The sequence below is a fragment of the Dermacentor albipictus genome, chromosome 9 (assembly GCF_038994185.2).
Source record: "Dermacentor albipictus isolate Rhodes 1998 colony chromosome 9, USDA_Dalb.pri_finalv2, whole genome shotgun sequence".
Lineage (NCBI taxonomy): Eukaryota > Metazoa > Arthropoda > Arachnida > Ixodida > Ixodidae > Dermacentor > Dermacentor albipictus.
The window spans coordinates 61,374,478-61,399,108 of NC_091829.1; the positions used below are offsets into that span (position 1 = coordinate 61,374,478).

Consider the following 24,631-nt stretch of genomic DNA (forward strand, 5'->3'; position numbering starts at 1 on the left):
GTTGAGAAATGTGTCGTGTTCAATGTCTGTAGAGTGACCACTAAGTGATTGGATGTTGGAGAAAACTAGCGAAACCCACCTTTTTCTTTGGCCTCAGCTACGCACTGTACACTGTCTGAAGTCTCACTTTGTTCAAGCCTTGCATTTCTGAAACGAGAATTCTGTCATCGCGCTTCCCTTTGTGTGATGCACTGTGTAGACGTCCTTGGCATTTGTGAGATAGAGGCCTTATGAGGTGGTTGCTATTGAAGGGACTACAAGCTCAAGCCTTAAGGGCGTGTATCAGTCTTCCGAAGTATGAATCTACAGCGGCAACGATTTTCATAGCGCGAGATCACCCAATATCAACGTGATTGGCAACCGACGCTCTCAGGGCGCATATTCGGCATGTTGCCTGACTACCGACTACGTTCTCACCATCTCGCCGCTTCACCTGCAGAAAGTCCCCACACAACTTTCAGTCGTATAATTGTTGCCACTCGTACCTCGTTGCCATCGAACTACATGCCTGCAGGAAGGCCATCCTCACCATCACGGTGCATGCAGAAACCTGAAATACGACTCACCATCCTAGGAATCACGAAGAAAGCTAACATGCCGTTATTTGCTCTAAAGCAGGCCGCATTAGGACTTTTACATGAGGTGCACAGTGGCCGCGTACACGTTTACATCGATGGCTCAGTCACACCTGCAACTTCAGCTGCCGCCGTGGTGATACCAACGAGGTCCGTCAAAATACAACTAAATACGTCACGTGTATCATCAACGAAAGCTGCTGAACCGGTGACCATGCCTGCGGCTCTTCAAATTATTCAGGAGGAACCACCCCATACATGGTCAAGCTTCTGCGATTCCAAGGCGGCCCTGCACACTGTACTCTCAGCACTGCGCCATGGATCACATAAGCAGCTCGTCGCAGAGATCAGAGAAGTGCACTACCGCGTGGTTGACGACGGACAGGATATAATATATCAGTGATAGCCTAGTCACTGTGGCATACACGGCAATGATCGAGCAGACGATGCTGCCCGATTTACCCATGACAGCGGCAACTGCATTGTCATTACTCTTTCGGGAGCTGACGCTGCCAAAAAAAAAGCTTTACACACTTGCGCGTGACCTAACATTACCTCAGTGGAATTCATCAGAGTTTAGAAGTACACGCCTTCATACCCTGCACCCTAATTTACAGCTCCCTATTCCGCCCAACCTTAGACGACCTAACCGCACCCTTCTAGTCCATCTGTGGCTTCGAGTCGCATCTTCAAATGCACACTCATTCTTATCGGAATGGCCAACTGCCCCATTTGTGAATTCTACGGGCGCAATGAAACAATCGCGCACCTTCTTTGTGAGTGCCCTCGTTTCAACCCGCAAATAGCAGTCCTCTCAGCCACCCTTTCGCATTTCGATGGGGGCGAAATGCGAAAACAACCGTGTACTTGGATTTAGGTGCACGTTGAAGAACCCCAGGTGGTCGAAATTTCTGGAGTCCTCCACTACGGCGTTCCTCATAATCAGAAAGTAGTTTTGGCACGTAAAACCCCATAATTTAATAGCAACCTGGCTTCAGTAACCACGGCTTGGCACGTGTTCTTCATTCGTAGCGCAGGACAGGGATAAACGGAGAAACCGGACAAACGTATCTCATGTCCGCAAGCGGTAGTATAACTCGAAGCACAGCCCTAGTAGGCATTCACGCACATCGAAAGACAGTTAAGGGTGAAGCCCTGCAATTGTGGTATTCTTGTTTCTAAACTGAAGCTTTTGAGGCGAACAATCCCGGACTTCGTTGCTGATTGTGGCTGCTGCTGTGTTACCGAAAAGGTGCGTGCTTCACGTCGCTTCGCACGCATGCGCGGTGCGGTTTCCATTACGCCGCGAGTACGCGGATGAACCGAGAAAAAAACAGCAGCCTTTAACCTGCAATTGGAGTCTTATACTACTCCATGTACACACATCTCCTTACACAATGCCCACTTGTGTACTGGATGGGCATAATTTTGTGTTACTTTACTAATTTTTAACCGCTTTTAAATGCTTCCGATAAAGATTCGCTGCCACAGATAAAAGAAATCGTCAGCGAAGGTAACCTCTATGGCCCTCGAAGAATACGCGCGTGGTGCCAAATACATCTTAGCAGTTACAGCTCATCGGAAGGCGTATGCTTAGATTTTCAACATCGTAAATGTAGCCACACAACTTAAATCTAAATAAAGCGCCCATAACTTAGACACACAAGCTGAAAATAAAAGAAAATTTATTTGCGCTTGTGTACTTCAGAAATGCATGCTTCGTCTCAAAAGGTAAGCTCTTCCTGGAAGGGCCCCTCACTTGACAAGGAGGTGAAAGCCACCATTTCGGCAGTAACAACGAAGATTACTGGAAGGACAATGTTTACTACAGGGGAATTTCGTTGTTATAGCTTTCCTACGATGAATCAACGTGAATATAGAGCACCTAGCTATACGGCCCGAGTAAGCTCCTCCTCTGAGCGAAGTCGGAAAGCTGTCTCACCGAAGTGGGCATTTAGTGAGACAATCGTTTTGTTCTTACCGCAAAATGGCCTCATTGAAGAATGTTCACTAAATGTGATTGTAGATCCACTTCTTGAGGGCAATGTAAAGAATTCCGGCGTGTAGTCAACTTCGATGCTCTCTCAGCTTTAGTTGCCGCAACTTCCTTGTCTTTTCGGCGATAGGCATGCACTTACTTTCAAATTGTCTACAGCAGCTGCGTCTGTCACGCATTAAACTTGTGCCGCAAGATACCCGTTGCTAAATGTGGTCCTGTCTACATGGTTCCGACATCAAGATTTTGCAATTCCATTCAGGATTCTCCCTTTGGTGATTAGGCGAGATGAAAATTGTCTCATAGAAGATTGTGGTGATGCAGACACGTGGCAAACGACCATTCCTGGCGCAGAATTTTTGCAATTCACGCAGCAGTGCCTCGTGGATCACGACGCAAATTGACGGCAGGGTCTCTCGTACCAGAAATGAAAAATTCCGGCAGCCACTACCCATAATACTTTCCGGAGCGATAATGGTGACCGCGCTAACGTGGTGCCAGCTGGTGACACGTGCAGCGGGAAATACCCGGTGGTTGTTTATGGGTAAAATATTTCAATTTGTCGAAGTCAAGTCGCTTGCTCGTTCTTGTGACCTATCGTTTATGTTCATTAATTAATGTTGTTCCAGTGCGGTGAGACGAGTCTGAGGTGTCTGAGCCGCATGACGACTGCAAGCGGTCTTGGAGTGCTTACGCGTTTGTTCCTCGAACCCGGTTGGGTGGAAAAGATTTTTGGTGGGAGGCATTATGCCAAGAAACAGTACTGTAGCATTACGTCAAGTCAAGTACAGCCAGGCCTAACGCCGTTGTGTAAAATCTGTCCATGAGAAAGACTACTATCAGTCGAGAGTGGATGTCTATAGGGTATGTTTCAAGCGTTAAGTGATTCCGCGACGTTTCATCGTCCCCTCGGGCACTATCTGACGCTTGGCGATAGCGGTCCTACGTCTCGCAGGAAAACCGTGATATACTGAACAAGAAGAGAAAAGGCAAAGAAAGAAGCATTGGCTAGCTTCAGCTGTTTATTTTCGCAACACTGTTGCTCCTTTATACCGCACGGATGTAATCCTCATCGGAGCACAAAAACGCGCACCGCATTAAACCAAGGCGAAAGCCATCAAGCTATGACACTGACGCAGCTTGTGCAACGCAAACGAATTTCTCGCATCGCCTTTACTATCTACCACGCTCCTGCCATGTATATGCACGCTCTGAACTACCGCCCGCCGCTGCGTGAAAAACAGCAACAACAGCACAGTGTAAAAGTCTAAGAAAAAAACAAAAATTCTCTTTGAAGGTCAAGGACCACACATCACGGAAGTCCTAATTGCGCAATAGCTTCGTCAAATGTCAACTAACTCGTGTTCAAGAATAAGTTCTACCTTTACAGAATATAATGCGCGGTGGTACAAGAGGCGGCTGGAAAGCACACCTACAGATTTCTATACTGCTCCACTTCCAGGCGCAAACACGCATTTGGCCCAGATTCAGGCCAGGGGAGATGCTTACCAATAAGAAAAATCGGCTTATGGTACCGCGCATCCGCACTGAGCGCCCAGAACAAACGCGAACAAATAACGCTATCGGCACTTCAAGTTTTAGGATAAAATGACATCGCATTTCTTGTTAAAACGAGACGATAGATTGCGCCGCTAAGTTGACGCTAAAGTGCAAATATTTGAATGATAACAGAGGCACCCCGATTACCCTTGCTATCTTTCCGCCAAATCATGTAAACGAGCTAACCCTCAGTTCCAAAATGAAGAAGCGTTTCTGTGACGATATTATTACTTTTTGCAATGCTCTTGTCAATGTGAAGCACCGAGCTTGCAGGGGAGAAATTGTTGCTTTTGTAAGGACCCGTGATAGTGTATAATAGGTATACCAGTTAAATTAGCCCTAACAAGTGTACGATTATTAGATGCGACCATTCTGCTGACTCTGTGGCTCTATTCAAATGAATCAAATAGTTCTTTAGGCCCGACGAGGGATGTTTCCTTCGTTCTGCTATCCCCAAATTCCGGTCGTGGCCTCGCCACCCCATATCAATAAGGGGCTGCAGTTGCTTCGGAGTTCCCGCGCTTCTTTGGTGACGAACACTCATCCGTCGTGCTTAGCCGTAGCTCAGTCAGGCATCGCACAGTGGGCACAGCCTAGCGTCCGGGCCGGCGATGCCGCCACATTGGTAAACTGCGTCTCATTCTGACCGCGACTATCACCGTAGTCGTTATATAAGATACGCTGATGTGTGCTCCAAACCTTGTAGATTTGTGTCATGCAACATTTATTCAAATATGTGATACAGCGTACCAAGCGTAAGCGCTTTATCACGTTCCGAATATGATGCCACAGGATGAAGGAGACGGAAGCAGAAACGAGCCGAGTCAGCAGCCGAGCCAGTTTTCGCTGTGCTCTCAATATCGATCCAAATAAGTCGCGAAGCTTGGAACGAAAAGCGTGCCATAACCTATCGCCAGAGATATCAGTTAGTAGTGCACGATTGAAGTGCGAAGGTGAGGATGTGGGGGGGAGGGGGTGAGGGACATACACTGCAACTAGAAAACAGATGTGAGAACAGCTGAAAATTTTTTCATCACAGTACTGTCATACGAGTAAATATTCCGTTTCAAATATTTTTGCTGTACTGTACTGTGTGCTGGCCATAATACTTTTCACTAATTGAAGTATGTTTCGACTGGTCAATTATAATGGTTGCATTATTCTACAGGAATGAAAGTGAAGTTGCTTTTGAAACCTCTGTGACGTTGGAATTTGTTTCCTATTTGCTCACATTCCTAAGGAACCGACTGGAGCAATCGCCGCCAATAAAAGCCTAATTATGTTCACATTAAGACATACGCAACTCCCATAGTTAAATGGTACGCTGGCGCTTCAGCTGAGGCGAATTCGAAGCTCGCCTCAGCCTCACAAGGAAGATAACGGCTGGCGTAGCGGTCGAAATACCAGACACTAAAGGAATTCAAACATTCGCTCCAAGGAGCATCACATATTGACGTCACTGCCATTTCGGTTGTGACGTCACGTTTTACTTTTCGTGTTTTGCTTGTGGTTAGATGCCCCCCCTCCCCTCCTCCCGATACGTAGATGGCGACGGTTGCAACAAGCCGCCATTTTCTTGACATCTGGGTTTCTATAGAATCTTCGCCAACGCACTTGCACAAACCTTGGTGCTCTCGCCGTATGCGCATTCAAGGCCACTTCTCTCGCCGTCGTTTGAATCAAAAGCTGGAGAGGCGTGATTTGCTCGCGCAATCATTGCAGAGTGAAAATAATGGTGGTATAAAAGCATTGCCACCACATATAACAATAAATATTTCTCAGAACAAATCGAGCGAAGATGAGACGTTGGTCGTTTGAAGCTATTCGTTGAAATCGTGCTGGCTGTGGCATGCCGTTTTTCTTGGCAGCCGCTTTCCGATGCTGCATTAGGAATACAGCATAGGGAGCATCAACACGCGCTTTGAACACGCTCATGGCTCAGACAGTCCTTAGTTACTTCCACCGGGCGCATGCGCTGAAAAAGCTAACTAAATAAAGCTTTTCATTTATTCATTATTTCATGGCGGCAATCATGTCTGTTTTTGTTGCGTCACGAAGCACAGTGCAGGCACGATCTGTCACGATATCGCAGCAGTGCGGTGGGCAATTTTGAAAGTGTTAAGATGGCGACACAGATTCTGCCGGCAACGGACGCGGCATTTGCAAGGCATACCGGCTTGGTTATTCATAGGATTAGCTTCACTACTTCGGTTTAGGCGTTGTCATGGCGCTATACATAAATGGTTTGACCCTGTGTGGTCGACGCGTCAAAAAAGGTATTCTGGTGTCTGGAACATTGGAATGTGTCGGCGAGTCTACAAAAAATTATAAAGGAAAGAAAAGAAAGCGAAACTGAAAAAAACAGAAAAAAACGGAGGAACAAATTGAAGAGTCGCCACAGAAAAATCGGGAGGGGGCAGGTGCACATGGGAAAAAAGATCGAATGGTTGATATCTGCGAATTGAGGCTGAATATAATATGAAATTGATTGTAATGGGAGAAGCAAGGAAGAAATGGAAGTGGACAATTAGTTGACATTAATAATGGAGCTTAGATGGTGACATGACGAGTTCTATCGATTTGATGATAAGAATTTCTGGGGTAAGTTACAGCTTTTGGCGATTCTAAGCTGCGACGTCCCGAATTTATTCCTGTCCAGGGTAGGCAATAAAACTTGTGAGGGATGATTCGGCATATTTACTATAGGAAGTTGAATGGAAATTAGTTTGTAATATATAGATTCTGGATTCATCGAATGTATGGCCATGTTCATTCAAGTGGTTGGCTACTGCTTAAAATAAATTTTGTTTTGTATCTGCGCTATGGCCGTGGAGTCTTGTATCAATTGTTTGCTCAGTTTCATATTCCAGTCTAATGTATTGTACGTCACAATTGGCACATTCTAGACAATAAACTATGCTGCTTGAGGCGCAGGGGAAACTCGAAGCTACATTGTGTAATTAGATGCAGTAGTATTAGAGTGGATATGTTTCCATGTAGAGCACCTAGGGCCGCCACCGGGACCCGATGTAGGCTTCGTCTTTGTTCTTAACTGGGCATGTTCAGGAATGTCCTTGAAATTAGTGTTGCGTCTATAGGGTACCCTTGATGGGTGGGGGGGGGGGTAAATTCCTGGTTACTGGTGTGAATTGCACTTGCAGGGTGTATACGGTCACAACAAAGCACCTCTACGAGATGTCACGTTGTCCTAACGGCAATCAACACAGCAGCAAGAACTGAGTCGAGATATACTTTTTATTTGCCGTAACAGAACTAACAAAACAGATTATTCTCGCGCAGAAAGGTAGTGCCGTGCACATGGGCTGACCATCCAAAACGTGGTTTGTGCCTAATAAGCGTCGGCAATTCCCACGTGATTTGTCGAAGATTGCAGCGTCATCGATGGCGCTCGCACGCCTTTAGGAATAAACATCTCTATTGTCGTCGCGCTTACAATTTCCTTACAAAAGAACATCAAAAATATTCGACGAGAAAGTTCGAAAATCTTCTGATACATGAAGGCCCGTCATGCACTGAGCACTAACTTAAGATTTGTTAGCTGTTCAAACGGGTCGAAAGTGAAGAGATATACATGTACGCTTGTCAATATGCATACCTGCATCTTACTTGACATGTCATTGCTCGCACGGAGGCGTTTGTCACATCAGACTAAGATTTTACAGCTTTAAATGAAGAGCAGGCCGAGTCAAAACATGCAACTTCCGAGTGAATAAAAACTGCAGCTTAAGACTGACAAAGGTTCTACCAAAATAAAACAATATATAAAGATTTTGTACATCGAGAGCATATTATATAAAGAAGCTCCAAATCATCTGAGTTTAAAAGTCTCGCTACTGTCAACAGCGTAATTTATGCTAGTGAACAAATATTTCAGTAAGCATACGAGAGTCAAAGAGAACGAAAGTATTCAATGCATTGAAAAATATTACAGAAAATAAATGTTCCTATGCATACTCTGCGGCAGTATAATTCCGTAAAAGCCACTATAAGTATTTTCTGCTGAAGGCAACATGGCTGAAGAACCTGAAATAATGGCAGAGATTGCTTTTGAGTTAACAAAAAAAAAACAGCCCTACTCTTTAAATGGTTCCTAATGATAGATGTTTTCTTCTATTCAAACAACAGAAACACCAATAGGATTGTAAACGAAAATAGTTTTCTAGCACACTGTAAATAACGGTTCCACAAAGCACTTCTCTATCTAAACGAGGTGTCAAGAATCATGCGCGGACACTTCAAGCTTCTAATTACACAAAAATACGCACTCGTAGCCCATCAAGCTTTGTCTGAAAATGAGCTTCCTTAAGCTACGCTAGCGAACAACACAGTTTTTCAAACAGTGAGCGCTGACGAGGACCTGCTGTGTACTTCGACGTTGGAGAACGATAAAATTGCGGCGACGACGTCTTGTCTCGTAATTTCTAAAAAGCAGTGTTTTGCTGAGCCGTTTCAAATGTCAAAAGAAGCCGGTCTCTGCACATGGTTTAGTTAGTTGCTCACGCCTGTGAAGGAACGTCAGCGTGGTTTCTCTGTACGGTGTCCCTCTCGCGTTATTATGCGAAAACCGCGGGCGATTGACCTAACTTGCGTACCACTCGGAATATTACGGCTGCTCAGCCCTATGCGTAGCGAGGTGTGTGATCAGTTGAGCTTAGTCTTCAAATGAATTTCCACATAGGTAGCAGCTATTACTATGACACAGATATTCATCGACGGTTGCTTTCTCTGCAAAACGGAATCCACAATGCGTACACTAATGCGATGTTTTATCCCCGTGCATGCTTTGGCGGTGATGACTTAGTCCTGAGTTGTCCGGAAAAAATAGATTACACATATCGCAAACCAAAGCTCCGTATCTACAATTCAAGGTGAGATGACGCTTGAGACTTTCTTTTGCTTTGAATGCTCTAGTACATATAAGGCAGACATGGGGTTTCTCGTCCGAGTGAGTGAGCTGGTGTTTACGAAGAGTCGATCGGCGCGAGAATGATTTATCACATATTTCGCACTTGTAGGGTCTCTCGCCTGCATGGATGCGCTTATGGACATCTAGATCATAAGAACGCCGAAACATTTTATCACATATTTCGCATTTGTATGGTCTCTCGTCCGTGTGTGTGCGGTAATGTCGAACAAGATGATCAGACCGGTAGAACTGTTTACCACAGCTTTCGCATTTGTGGTTTTCGCGAGAACGTTTGCGGCTATGTTCTGCAAGCTTCGACTGCTTCAGAGATGATTCACCAGATGCTTTGTAGATATTGGCTGTGTCACCCGTGGGTTCCATGGGATACCCGTGTAATGCACTCCTTTCGCTGGGAACATTGCCACAGACACCGCCCAACTCTTGCAGTTCTCTTCCTCCGGTTCCAGTAGCATTCCTGCAACTAGACGTACAAAGGAGCTCAAAATGGCCGATTCTACTTACGGAAGGAAAAAAAAGTTAGCCAACACACAGGTTGAAAAAAATATTGCGCCTTAGTGGTTAAGCTACTTGCTGAACCTAATTGCTAACTTGTGGCATTTAATCTGTTATCTGCATGATCTCTTATCTGGTCTATAGACTGGCAGAAATTGAACACTGGTGCATTTGATTGTTGGTGTTGCTAAACTTCAAGATGAGAACATTCTTCGTTCGAGTAGCATGCAATACAAATCCATGCTTTAATATTGCATCATGCATAACCTACATAAAGCAAGTGCAGGTGAGCGGAAATACCTGGCATGAAACTAAGCTGGTCTAGACATTCAAAATGCACGTGCATCTTCAACACGCTCAAAAGGAGCATTCAGGGATACCACCTGAAATGTGCCCCTGCAAGTGAGGCATTCGGCATCGGAAATTACTGTTTTGCAACAGCTAAAATGCGTCCGCGTTTTCAGGACGCCTTTATTTAAGGAACAGTAAAAAAAGTAGTGCAGAATGATACACTTCTCTAACATGTGAAGGCGAAAGCTTTGTACACCCGTGGAAGTGCATTAAGGTATGGGATCGGAGGGATCAGCCTTCTTGCAAGACATAACGATCCACTGTGAGAATAAACGTGTGGCACAGTAGGCGAGCATGGGCGTGGTACCGCCATGGAGTCGACAAAGGTGATTTGCTACTGGACAGCCTTCAGATTCCCTAGTCGACTCGCCTAGGGAAGGCGATGGTATTAAACGTAGGCTGTTTTCGAGAGTGAGGACGAACGTTCTGATTTGAACTGACACGTCTAACTTGCTCCTGCACTGGCGAAATCGAGCCAAGCACATTGACGTCACTTTTACCGTTTGTTTCTTGCTCTCTCACCGGACAGAAAGAAAGAAAGTACTAATTGGGATGAAAGCGGGGCCATCTGGGCTGGGCAAGATGCGGCGACTTGGTTACATAAGCACTTCAACTTGCCCTCTTATCGGCATAAGACGCACATGTGCACTCCGCCTAACGTTTCTCATGTCAAAATTACCTATCGTGCAAAATGGGAACTCCATCTCATCGACAAGTACGGCAGGCTTAATACCTGCGGCTCGGCAATAGCTTAACAAACTGCTACCTAATACTTTTCTTTTTGCGGCCTTTGGAACGTTTCCGTAGAGGTAAAAATATTTCAAATGTCACTTGCAATAGTGTGGACAGCGCAAAAAAGAGACGAGAAGGAAAAGAAGTAAGAAGTGCGTGTGCTAACCGCGCCCGCTCGCTAGCTTCATCCCACCGCCGCTGTTTTTCAAGCGTCAGCGCTCGTCAAACGTCACCAGTACTCTGTGAAAACACGCGACGATATAAAACCTAAAATCTGGGTTTTTACGTACTGAAACAGTGATCTGAATATAAGGAATGCTATAGTGGTCGACTTCAGAATAACTTCGAAGACTCTGCTTACTGCGTCGTACCTTTGCTGTATTGCCTCGGTAAACTTGGACATAACCGTGTTTCATTTTACGAGCCTTAAATGAGTATCTGCCCCTCAATATCTTCACATATTCCATTATTGGGAGTGAGCAAGCAGGTTACAAACTTGCAAGTGTACCGCACATTGCAGCCTGTTAGCAGGATGGGAAATCTGGTGAGCTTGTGTAGTTTCGGGGTTGCGGCATGGGGTGCGCACAGTGCCCTGTGGTGTTCCCTCTTTGTAACTCTGTGCGGGTGCGGTGGCGCTATTGCAACCATGAAGTATGTCAAGGCAGGCTGTGTCGGCCGCACGCTCAAAACAGCCTATGCAGTACCTGTTTCAGCCATCAGAGCTAGCCCTCCCATGGAGAACACACCGAATAGAGGCATATTGTTACATCGGTAGCCATTCTTGTCTTTGAGTTGCTTTGCAAGGGAACTTCTCTAAATGCGAACTTACGTGGCGTAGCCTTCAGAATTGGCTGATGCTTCCTCCATGCAAGCAAGGCTTGTGCTGGGGCTTGCGTTATCGATGCTGTTGATGGTCCTCAGGTGCTGGTAACTTGTGCACCCATTGTCAGTGACACCTGTATGACAAAAGTATTCTAAAAGTTTTCATTCGCAGTTATTGTAGGCCAATTTATGGGAAATGGATATATCATGCTCATTGTGGAAGGCAAGAAACATTTAGTGGTAGGGAAACTTTACTGTTGTGCGTCTGTAAACCGTGCCTTTTGTTTCTGCAACATTCTTGAAATGCAAGAACTTCGTGGCGATGAGGAAGCCGAGCACGATCAAGATTACGCGCTATTGGATTTTTCTGAAGATTATCACGTTTTCTCTGAAAGCATGAGCATTACCACGAGAGTGCCCAAAGTGAAAAACGACATGTCAGTTTTCGTGCATGAAACCGCTGGCCCAATATATTTCCTATATTATACAGTAACAAGCACATTAGATGCCTCACTAAGTTCTTGCTTATTGTTCATCTATTACGAGCAGCAGACATAGTCAGACGCAGGCAACGATAAAGTGAGAGTCGGCATTTCTACCGAGGGATTTAAAATTTTTGTTTGAAGTTTGCCCTTAAGTTAATAAACTTCTTGACAGAAAGGTGCGTCAGCTAACGATGTACTCGCCTCTAAGAAACTCATTATCCCGAACCTATTTGGTGGCTCCGGTAGCTCAAGTTCCTAAGCATCGGTTGAAAGCACTGCATGTTTAACAGCTCATAAGGAACGCCAAAACGGGTGTCCTCGCCAATGTTCCTCTGTAGGCAATCAACAGACTGTAGGACAATTATCAAAAAGATTGCTCAATGCCCATTCTGAGAATCATATTGCAGACACCAGATCAGCTTGGAAAGAAATGAGGAAGTGTTAATTCACGGGGCAATGCCACTGAACTAGGCAACGGAAAGAGTCAAAGCGCGTTAAAGTGGGGACTGCAGGGATAGCGCTGCAAGGATTATAGGCAGGCGCATATGTTATCTACAACTGCAGCGAAATCGCGTGAAATTGAAACGAAAATGCGACAGTAGGAAAAAGAAATGAAAGGAGAGACTTCCCCAGGAAGACCATCGACGCTACTGCAATCAGCAATAAAACTCCAGGGACACGCCGCATTGTAGAATAGACCTTTATTTAGAACTTGAAGGGGGTGGAAGGAAGTTAGCTAAGTATGTTAATGGAATTGTTACGCCCATAAGCCTGAGTCTCTGCGCCTTCGAACGTCACAGAAACGTTTAAAAGCGGATTTCTAACTACCAGAAATAAAGATTTGAGTTTTACCATCTTTGACTTTCGAGGAACTATTGCGATTGCATAAGCGTAATTTAAGAGACTTATCTTCATTGTCTGGTATCGTCAATTTTATCAGTTGCACCATTAAAGGCGCCACATTCGTCAGGCCTGAGAATGTGGCTGCGTAGATACTGGCAGAACGAATGATGCTTCATATATGCAAGGAATGCTAATCGCCTTACAAAAAAGAACATTCAGTTTGAAAAGCCGGTGTTTCAGCATGGCGCAGATTTTCTTCACAAAGCGTTACACTTTTGAAGTAGTGGCATACCCATTGGAAATCGTTGGGTGTTAAGACTCTTACTCTGTCAACACGAATAAAGTTTCAGAAGAGTGTAGTTGGGTTATTTGGTAAAGGCTTGAGGCAACAGAGCGCAAACAACTAGCAAGCAATTTTGTGAATCCTTGCCTTACATTTTCATTTATTGTCAACGTTGTTTATGTCGTGGCTCTGACTTGCCTAGCTTGTTATGAACTGACCAACGGTTTAATTGTAAAATATTTCGGGCTGCCCCAAATTGTATGATGTGGCTTCAGCAGTCGGCCACAGCGGGATACGTTGGCTTATAATAACCTGCTACACGTGAGCAATCATCGCACTGGGCAAGAAACATGGCAGTACCGTTACGACCCTTCCGTAAAGACATCTGAAGCGCCACCCTAATAGCACGTCTTAATCTGTATTCGCATCAAAGCACTTGCTTTCTCAACCAGCTTAATCGGTTTGAGGGAAACATTATCAGGATGTTAGGAGGACGAACCGACTGCGATGCTGCTTGGCGAATAAAATCGTAGACCAATGGTCAAGTCATCATTCCATTTACGAGTGAATTATTCGCTGTGTGGAATGCACAGTCTCGGCTTCTGCCCTTATCATCTAGGAGCGTCCTTTAGCTGACAACGGATACGAGAATCTATTCATTCAAAAGCTTCTACTGCATAAGTTATGTATCAATTTGCATATATTCAGATAACCGCAAATTTCTCACTAAGCACAGTTATAAACTGGCTCATGTGGAAACCGTCTTGACGGTGCTGGTAAAGTGCATCCTCATACACAATAAATGTACCGTTGCCCCGGCAACCATAGGGGCTATCTCCTATGTTTGCTGTGAACTGCCTTCGCAAGTTCCACTGGTGGCAGAGGACCATCGCCTACGTACCATCGACGTTGTAAGTCCCGTCGGTTATCGGCGTGGGCTGTGTGCTCCACTGGTACTTCCAGGCGTCATCAGAAATGCTGCAATTATTAAGGTATTAGACAATTACTAGCTGTTACAAAAATTGTTCATTTGATGTTCTATCAAAACAATGTTCACAAGAAGTAAAGTCGTGTTTTGTAATCGGGCTACTTGCAATAGTTCGTTCTCATCAAAGACTATGCTGGCTGTCATAGGACGAAAAGCACAGTCGGGGCACTATACTGTGCAGAACACTCATCCTTCATAGTCGAAACGGCACCTTCGCCTGCACGAACACTGTCAGTTTAACTGTTGGAGTACTTACAAAGCGTCCTATGTACTTTGCTCCCCTGCCACATTGACAGAATCCCAACAATAATTTCGGAATAAAATGTTAATGCATTGAACATATTCTTTGCATCAATAAAATAGGTTGAATTATAACAACGACACTGCGCAGATGGCTTCTGCAATTTTGACGCAAACCTGCACAATTATTTGAAAAATTTCCATTCCTACCTGCCTGATGTCATTCGGCTTCGCCGTGGTGAATGTGGCGTTTTCACGCCGATTGCAATGATGACTCACGGATCCGGCAGCTATGAGTAATAGGTCGTATTATTTGAATTATTTTAAGGTATGGGCTCAAATGACATGTTCTGAAGAATACAAGCATATTTCTGTCTCTTAGCCAAGTAAGAATTTGAACACTTAGGAAAAAAAAATAGGAGTGGAATGAATGATGATGAAATAGAATGGTGCTTAAAAATGCGTGTTTTTAAGCGATGAAAAGTTTGCTTCTATGTCACTCACCGGAGATGATCTCAGAATTCTTAGAAGAATAAAGTTTATTGGGAGAATGGCATGCAAAATATACTAATAACGATACAATGCTCAGCATGAAAGCAGCTGAAATGCGACGTGCTTTTGCATTTGTTCACAAATGGTAAAATGTTCCGTTGAATACCACGACATTCCACAGATTTATCATTGAGGAACAAGGTCGCCGCAGTTTGCTCTTTGAAAAATAAAACGATTTAAAACAGTGTAATTTAAACTTCATTCGTCAAAACATTAAAAATTGAAACAAATTCCTTCATCAGCCAAACAACTCCAAGCGGGAAAAGTGTTATCTCTGTAATGCATAGTTGTTGCCCTTAACCACCACATGGAAATGGAAGAGCAATCGTTTTAAACGAACTTGTGGCATTTCATCAACAGGGATTATGTTTTGAAAAAAAAAAAGCTTTGAGTGGGCAGTACTCAATTGTTCGCAGTTTTTTTAATTGATAAATAACAGTATTGTTGTGGACTCTGCCGAGTTGTCTAGAAAACACTTACGGCTCAGCGCACCAAGTCTTCACTGCGGTTAAAACTAATTCCGAGGTTTTTGGTGCAAGAGCGACGAGTTGATAAAACGCATAACACAGAAGTGGACTGACCATCAATTTCCACCACCGTAACTTCTGTGACGATCACATAAATGCAAACACCGCCTTTCTAGCAGTGTCCTTTCATCGAAATTCGGCGGTCGCACCTGGGACTGGATCCGGCACTTCGAGCTACAGCATCCCGTGGCGGGTATACAGTGGCGATAATTGTACATAATCGAAAAATGTTTTCTTCTTTAAGTACGTTCGCTTGAATTGCTGAGAAATCTTATCCCGAGCTCTAAACAGCTAACTTTGCGCTGAACATCGCAATATCTTCGCACTGCTGGTGCATCAACGCGTCTAGATCTAAGATAACCTCCGGTTGAAAAGCTGAAGTTGGCTGTCAAAAGGACCCGTTTTAGGTTGGAACTAATGTACAGATATATAAGCCTATTATGTGGGCCGTGTCCAAGGGTAACTGTATTGAATGAAGAATTAACAATTGGTAAAACTCACGTTGTGGAGGCACCCAAAGTAGATGAAGCGCACGGGGTATCGTCTCAGGTAGTACTTGAGGTTACCTCGTCCATCGCACTACGTCGTAACACGTCGTACTACGTCTGTCGTCCGTAGCCTGTTTCATCATCCATGCCTGATGTTTCGATGCCGTGTAACTGGCGTGTGTTCACGAATGCAATGTTGAATCCCCGCCCATGCGCACTCAGTGCCAAGAAAGAGCGGAAAATAATAAAAAATTTGTCACCTCGGGATTTGGATTAAAATGATAACCCTCGGTTGGAAATAAACGAGGCGTTTGAGTCCACCATGAGCTTGACGCGACTGAAAATTCTTTAACGCTAGCGGGGGCGCCCCGATAAACCATGCTATCTTTCCGCCGAATGATCTACCCAAACTATCCCTCACTTACATCAACAAAAACAAAAATGTAGAATTATCGGATGATATCGGAACTTTTTATTCATGGTCCTCTAAAACTAGTGCACATGTTGCTGGTAAGAGCTTGTTGCTCGTGTAAGCAATCGCGGAATTGCAGGAGGTATACAAGCTAAGTTACGCCCCACTAGCTTACGATTGCCAGACGATACAGCTCTGCTGACTGCTGTGGCACTCTGTGGCTCAGTTGAAATGAAACAGGTAGTTCTTATCACCCCACGAGTGCATTGCGCTCGGTTTGTTCTGTTGCCCGCAAGCTGCAGAGCTGTCTTCGCTAACCCCTAGCAACACAGAACTACAACTGCTTGGCTCTTGGCGCAATAATTCGGTAATTAACGCTTATGCGCCGTGCGTACCCATAGCTCAGTCAGTCCCCTCACATTGGGGACAGTTTTGTGTGGGTGCTCCAAAGTGGCATATTGCGTTTCACGCCTAGCAGGTGGAGTACTGTTGTCGTTAAATAAAATACGCTGCTTCCCACTCCACACCTCATAGAGAAATTACCCTTAAGGTTAATATATTAAGGGTAAGTAATTACTTTAGCATACGCCATAGATGGTGGAGGTGAAAGTCTGCGCGCTCAAGAGAGAGCTATCATATCACTCGACATTTTCATTCGAATGCATTGTTCCTTCTTATTGCTTCGTTTTCCAACTCAAGGTCGTGGGTTCGAGCGCCCTAATTTAGGCTACCTTAATTACCGATGCCGCAATAATATTCACCCTAATTAACAAAAGATGTCTTGGGTTCGACTCCTGTCAAAAGTAGTGAGTTCGAGTGCCCTAATTAACTCTGCAATAATTAACTGTGTCTTCTTTGGCATGATTAGCGGCGTCGATGTGGCAGCGATGTGAAAGAAGACGACGACGAAATAGCGAGCAGTCGCACGAGCACTGCGATATTCTGTGCCATCACAAGCCGACCTTGAAATAGATCTAAGGCTATCCGCATTAAATACGTCCGATGACGGGTAGACTGCACAGCATGAGCGTAGCTGAAACACGACGTACTTCTGCAATTGGTAAAGGGTACCGCAATAAATTGCGACTTTCCACTTCTCGATCGCTGTAGTGTAAAGTCACGCCAGTTTGCTTATTTAAAAAATGATTCGGAGCCTTGTAATCTCAATTTCAGTGGTAAATGAAACCTTAAAAACAATAGATTGGCCAAACTACTCCGAGCAGGAAAAAGGTCAGCTTACCCAGCAGTTTGCTTTCTCTTTACGATACATTGGTCGCCTTTAGGCAAGAGGCCATACAACAAGCGATCATCTTAAACAAAACTGTAGCTTTTCCTCCACCGGGCTTATGTTTAAGTTACCATTTTTTAATGTCTCGGATATCTTTGTAGCAAGTCGGTTAACACTGACACACATGCGTACAATTTACCGCTGCCGCACAGCACACGAATCAACCGACGTGCGCATAATATATTGCATCATACACCGCGTGCGCTAATAAGTTAAATACGTTCATGTAAACACAATGTGGATGAAATATGCCGACAAGGTATGCTTCTGCTTCTTTATTCTCATTTTCAAATATACATTTATACACTTTTTGCAATCTGCGTTACCGCAACATAGATAACCTTTATATTTATTTGTTTTGCTTTGGTGGAACATACTTGCTTTTCTTCATTATAATATTGAACATTTCTAGCTAATACTTTTACCTTCTATGTGTGATAAATTTGTATATGAACAATAAGAACTGTTGGGCGATATTATGTGGTAATATATTTGAAAATGTGCCCTTGAGAGGCAGCGCGCCCTCCTGTAGATAATTTTGTCTGTGTGCGCCGCTGGCGCCGTTTCGGAATTAGGTTGGGTATTCAAATTTATTCTGCTACATTTGCTGACGCGACTCAGCCAAATATGTGCAGCGATTCAACCCACGTGGTGTTACTTTGGAAGTCTTTCTTTACCCTACTGGAAAACACGGGGAAGGCGGGAGTAGACAAGTCCACTTGTCGAAACGTAGGCTCCTGCTTTCACCTTGTTCTCGTATTGCTCATCAACACTGCTCGTTTATGTGGTATCTATGTCGCAATATGTAGTTAAGTAACAGCAGTTAAATGAACCACATAAAATAAATCGATGACATTAAGCAAATATCATTTTCATAAAGAATACCAAAATTTTACCTGAAGAAATATATAAACACACATTTAGGCAGAATTCTTCTCACGATCAATGTCGACCTTTATGCGACAAAAAGCTTTGGTTACTGGTCCAGGGTAGAACAACATATACAAACCTAAACTCTTTAGTTATCTTACAAAAAATTGCACCGAGTATTAGTGTACTTCCTGGCACCTTATTTGAGCGCAGCTCTAGACGTGTTTCCATTTCGCGATATATTGGCTGGTGCGGACAGTCTCTCGTGCGGCACGTTGCAAACGGAGCCAAGTGAGGCGCGACTGCCTCGCTGAGTGGGAGATCGCGAGAGGCAGCGCGTGGGTGACGTGGGGGCGCGATTCACCGCCGCCGCCGTATTCATCACTAGAGTGTCGTAATCGCATTGTGCTCATGCCGTCGTCCTGATACCACGCTCGCCGTAGCATCGACGTCATTTTTGTTGGTTATATTGCGGCAGTTATGCTGACGTCATGGTGTCGGGATTAGGCCGTCGTTGTCATGCCATCGTTGTCATTGCGTCATCGTCCAGCAGACGCTATCATGCATTCGTTGTCATACGGTATAGTCATCGTGCCGCCTTGGCTGTGCGGTCGTCGTCATTATCGCTGTTTCATGCGGTTGCCTTACAGTCGTCGTCAGGTCGTCCTTATTATACTATCATTCACGACTTAAGAATGCGCCTGTCATTGTCGTCATGCCGTTGCCATTGTACGGCTTTATCATTATATCAATATCATCCCTCAAATTTTAAATTAAGTTTTCAGGTGTTACGGGCCAAAATCACGATCTAATTAAGAGGTACGGCGTAGTGGGGGACTCCGCAAATTTTGACCACCTTGTTTTCTTTAACGTCCACGTAAATTGAAGTGCACAGGTGTGTTTTCATTTCGCCCCCATCGAAATGCGGCCGTCATGGCCGCGATTTATCCAGCGACCTCGTAACGACATTCATTCTTATTCCATCATCATTGCGTTAGCGTCATGCAGTCATCATGTCTCCAGCCTCATAGGTTACCTTGGTAAGCGAAAGTCATAGCAAAGCGGTACAATACTTGAGCGTGTGGCATATAGTCGAATCATCAAAAGTGTAAGAATTATCCCTGCACTCTGAAATGAACGTCACTTAAGCAACATGGCCCGTCACTGCATTGCTCGATTGCTTTAGACACCCGTCGTGGTTGCTCAGCGGCTGTAGCGTTGGGCTGCTTACCACAATCGCCGGATCGAATTCAGGCCTCTGCGGTTGCATTTAGATGAGGCTGAAATGCGAAAACACCCGTTTACTGAGATTTAGGTGCCCGTTAAAGAACCCCAGGACGTAGAAATTTCTGCAGCCGGCCACTATGACGTGCCTCAAAATAAGGAAGTGGTTTTGTCGCGTAAAACCCCATAATTGAATTTTGTCTTTAGAAGGACCCCTTTCTCTTTACTAACTTTGTAAACGAATATGGCGTAGTACGTATGCATTTCACAAAGCTGCAAGGAGTGCTGAGCACGACAAGCATGTTAGCACCACCTCCACCATACCGCGTGCTTAGAATACCGGTTGATATTGTGCGCGTTTCATATATCAGAGCTCACCTCCGTAGCAAAAGTTGGACAGCAAGGCATAGTTGTACCACGGGCACCATTGCGCGCCATCTGTGATTTGCTTTGTGCAAGCAAATTTTTTCAAACGTGCGCTCACCTAGCGATGTTTTCCGGAATGGCCGATGTCTCCTCCATGCCAGCGTGGCTTGTATTGGGCTGTGGCTGACTGCTGCTGCTGCTGCTGGACGCCATAGGTGGGGAACAACTGATTCCGCTTTCAGTGACATGTGTATGGCCTGAGAGAGTAACAGGGGTTAGCTTGTCCCTGTTCAAGGGTCATTCAACGAGCGTCATTTAGTGCTGAAAAAAAGGAACCACAGATTTAGTTGAGGTTTAGTGATAGGGAAACCGGACTTCAGTGCTTCCGTATGCGGTGCTCTTTTTGGAAATATGCCTTCAATACATAAGACGAAAGAGACGTGCGTGATGGAATTTATGCAATGTAGAATTGCCCCCAAAATATGTGCTGCATTTAGTACACCAGAAGAAAACACAACATTGCTCCATGCTGAAGACGAGATTATGCATTTTTAACTTGATAGCTCTATGCGCATCGTGTCGCAGATAATCCGGTGTCGGCATTAGGGGCAGCCGTTGACCGTGTTGTGAGCAAAAAAATCATTCCTAATCATGCATACCGAACCACGCAGGCCTTCCGTGTAGCGCGAATGCGTTACTGAAATAAATTAATTCAAGTAAAATGCGTCAGAAATATACTAAAGTACGACTTAACAGAACTACAGACATGATAGCATCAGACTGCGAGTTGAATATGCGGGAAAACATCCTTTATGCAGGAACTCAAACACAAACCCATTTACCAGTGTTTCTACCACTCATAGAGCGGCGTGCCCATTTCTGTGCAAAAGTATCCCGATGGCGCTCGCCACCGAGAATCCGCGGCCCACGTATTAAGCGACGTTTCTACCAGAAAGCTCGCTTCGTGCATAGCGGTTGCCGCCAGCGTTTCCGGGTAAACAATACTCTTACACAAGCTGCAGTTACCGGGAAGCACCAGAAGCAGGCAGGTATCTTTGAATAGTATCGCGTTGCACTCTTAAACTCGAAGCTAAAGCGTGCAGCAAATTTTGTTGTGCCTGTAATCGGAGTGATATCTTGGCTCTACATTTCCAGCAATCAGCATATTTCAGGCTTTACTAAGGTGCCGATGGAAAATGTGCCTAATTCCGTATGCTAGGTTTTCCACAAAGTGAACTTTCCTTAACAATAAAGGCCGCGTTCTCGCCATAGGAAAGCTGCTTAGTAGAGCAGAAATCTAAAGTTGAGCTCGGGGTGTTCTGTCTAAATACATGAGAAATGTGCGGTAAGAATTGCTCTAAATGTGCTGGGGTCTTTTGCACTTAGAAGAAAGTTCAAATGGAGTGACTGGAGCAAACAAAGTTTTGTGTTGGCTGTGAATGTTTTTATAATTTTTTTTCACTATGGACGGATTTCTGAAAAGTGAACAATACCAAACTTTCAAATCTAATGGAGCAATAAAAAGGATAACACAGTTTTGAAAACATAATAATATATCTAAGGTAGTCCAAACGATATAATATGGGGCGCTCTGAAATATACTATATTGTAGGTAGGACTTTTTGAAAAATCTCGTTAACATTTAAAATTTTTCTAAGATGCTAATTCATGAACCAATATTGCCCGCCTCAGGTGCTCTAGCACATGCAGTATTACGGAGCTGTGATATCCATTTTTTTTTGTGGGGGGCAGAGCTACAAATTTGCAAACTATGTCCTTGTCAGTTGTGTTGTCCAACTATGGCTATCACGCTATATGGTTTTCACGCACCAACTTTCATATCAGCTATCGTGTTAATTCGCGTTGGGGCTGTTCATACGGACACCGACACGCTGACGCTCGTAAAGTCTGTCCTCTTCTGCAGTATATGCACCGCTGTCGTGGCCTATGTAAATGTTCTTTCCGTTGTGGCATGTTAAGCGTCTTCGCAAGCGGCATCGATGGTCGAAGGCCATGGCGTACGTACCCGTAACGTCCTCGGAATAGCTGAGGCTCTTGAAAGCGTTCCACAAGTCTTCGAAGAAGTCGTCAGAAGTCCTAGAATTTGACATATGTATTAGTATCGCACTCATTGCTTCCAGGTAACGCGGGAAATATCTGATGAAACTTTTGTAAAAGCACAATTTGGAACAAGCAAAATGCTATTTTGTTAAAGAACGTGATACGTGCAATGTTTTATTATACCCAAATTCTCACTTGCTGCATGGCCGTAGTGGAATCGACCGCAGTGGAAACGCCTCCTTGAGTTGTACATACATGCAAGTCAAGTTTTGTTTACTTTAGTGTAGAACTTGAACTTTTGTTCACTTACGGCGTTTCTGATTAGTGCTTTTTAGTTGAGTATATGTGTTCAGTTTTCTAACTGTCGTGGCGTCGACTCGTGCAGGAGAATCGCAATGATAATTTCCGAATAGGCGCACCGGAAGTCGTTTTATCCAATTGTTCTATAAAATAGGGCGAGGCTCGAAAGAAGAGGCTGCGTGAACTTCTTGCACGCTTTGTTTCAAAGCCGAGGTGTAATACATCGTAAAAATAATTAAAATCTCGAGCAACATGGCTTCCACAGAATAGTAGTGAACGGACAGTTGCCTCTTAGGGAAGACTCATTTTGAACACTTGAGAAGGGAAGGACTCATCAGTTCGAGTTAAGCATATGTGAAGAAAATGTGTTGTTGCGAGCTTGCTTCATGTATAACACGTATGACGCGCTCCTGCGAAGACTGCCTTTGAGGACCACATCTTGGCTGTCCAACGCGCCCACGATCCGGCCGGCAGACTAGATTTCTCAGTCCTGTCGTGGGATTAGCCGGGTGTGCGTTTATTCGCGTTTTCCCGGACCCAATAAAAGTTTATTCCCTCCCTCACTCACTCAGGTATGACACGTGCAGCTGGCTTTACGAAAAGTTTACTTGAGTTACACGGGCATGAACAAGGCGCAATTGCAGACATAGGCCTCAGAAAAGAAACGTAAATGAAGGGACGGGCATCTGCAGTTGTATACCGCAAATCATTCTAATTTGCGACTTATTTACCATGGCAGCAAGAAAGTGCCGGCATTGCGGAATGAGGTCGCACGCTGGCCGTGTCCATGCCCGAGTTTGTTTGGGCTCCGACGCTAGTTGCCGGCGCGGTAAGTCAGGTGAAGCAATGGGCACTGACGGGCCATATGGCAATGGCTGTTTCTAAAGGTACATCTGACGTACCTGATTCGCTTAGGTTTCGCTAGCTCCCCGGGTCCACGTGAAGGACGTTTATTTAGCTGAAATGGTACCATTAGAAAAATACGCCTTTGAAAGGCCGCGGCGAGCAGCATTCTAAAATCCTGACACGAACCAAATGATGCTTCATCGCTGGATTTTCTATAACAGGCACGTAGACCCGTGTGTGTGTTCTTGCATTTCACCATCCGCGATGATAGGCCGTTGCTCCAGAAAAATCAGGCGTGACCTCGAACTCGGCAGGGATACGCCGTAGCCACTGGGGTATGCGATGCGATGACCAAACGCGAGTGACAAACATGTTCTTCGATAGAATCATTTGCTTCCCGCAGTGACATTACTTTGGACCTTAACGATAAACAGCCGCAGCTGTGCTTTCCGTGAAAATATTTTCGCATAACCATGCATCGACGAGCAAAAAAAAAAAAAAGCTAAGAGTGTCGCCCACGTACTACGCATTCTGAAGTTGTCTGTCAGTGGCCTGCTTTGAAGTAAGAACTATCTAATAATAATAATAATATTTGGTGTTTTACGTGCCAAAACCACTTTCTGATTATGAGGCACGCCGTAGTGGAGGACTCCGGAAATTTTGACCACCTGGGGTTCTTTAACGTGCACCTAAATCTAAGCACACGGGTGTTTTCGCATTTCTCCCCCATCGAAATGCGGCCGCCGTGGCCGGGATTCGATCGCGCGACCTCGTGCTCAGCAGCCCAACACCATAGCCACTGAGCAACCACGGCGGGTAAGAACTATCTAAAGTAAGATTCTATTTGAAGTAAGAACTAGCTATCAATGCCTGTGCTCCGGGTCATACATACGGCGAACAATATTCCTCGGGAATTGTTACAAGCGGCAAGACTCACGTAGTGCAACAGTCGGAAGTGCATGAAGGTCCCTCGAAGAATTCCTGGCTTGTTCTCGGAGTTGCTTCGTCGCCGAAGGTAAACGCAGGAGGCGTGTTTTCATTGTTTCTTTCTTCAGCCATGGCTGTTTCGGCGCCTGCGGTGCACTAGCGTCTGTTTCGGGACAAACGCAAGCGGAATCCTAGCGCATGCGCAGTCAGTGTCGATGAGGAAAGGGAACAAATGAAACGTTTGGCTCTTTTGAAACTAGAAGGCAGCCATAGAGCTCATGTGAAAGAAAGAAACGATAGAGTGGCGCCACTACTTCGACGTTAAAATGCTCATATTTTAACGGTAGAACAGGCGTTCTAATAACTCGGGCTGTCTTTCCACCAAATGATCATAACCGTGTAGCCCCTGTCCTAGTTAAAAACCGTTGACATGGAATGTCTTCTTTAAGGGGAAA

At 44.8% G+C, this 24,631-nt stretch overlaps 1 protein-coding gene and 1 long non-coding RNA gene across 2 annotated transcripts in view; one reads left to right on the top strand and one right to left on the bottom strand.

The window, feature by feature from the left end:
* Window positions 1-24,631, top strand: part of LOC135919788 (uncharacterized) — a 379,293-nt gene that overhangs the window by 320,116 nt on the left and 34,546 nt on the right. The window lies entirely within an intron of this gene.
* LOC139050006 (zinc finger protein 19-like) lies at window positions 7,373-24,556 on the bottom strand. Its single transcript, XM_070526075.1, has 6 exons — window positions 24,187-24,556; window positions 22,069-22,139; window positions 20,161-20,299; window positions 13,989-14,065; window positions 11,484-11,610; window positions 7,373-9,539 (listed from the first exon to the last, which is right to left on the bottom strand). Exons 1-6 carry the CDS (start codon window positions 24,306-24,308, stop codon window positions 8,906-8,908), a joined length of 1,170 nt encoding a protein of 389 aa, XP_070382176.1. The 5' UTR covers window positions 24,309-24,556; the 3' UTR covers window positions 7,373-8,905.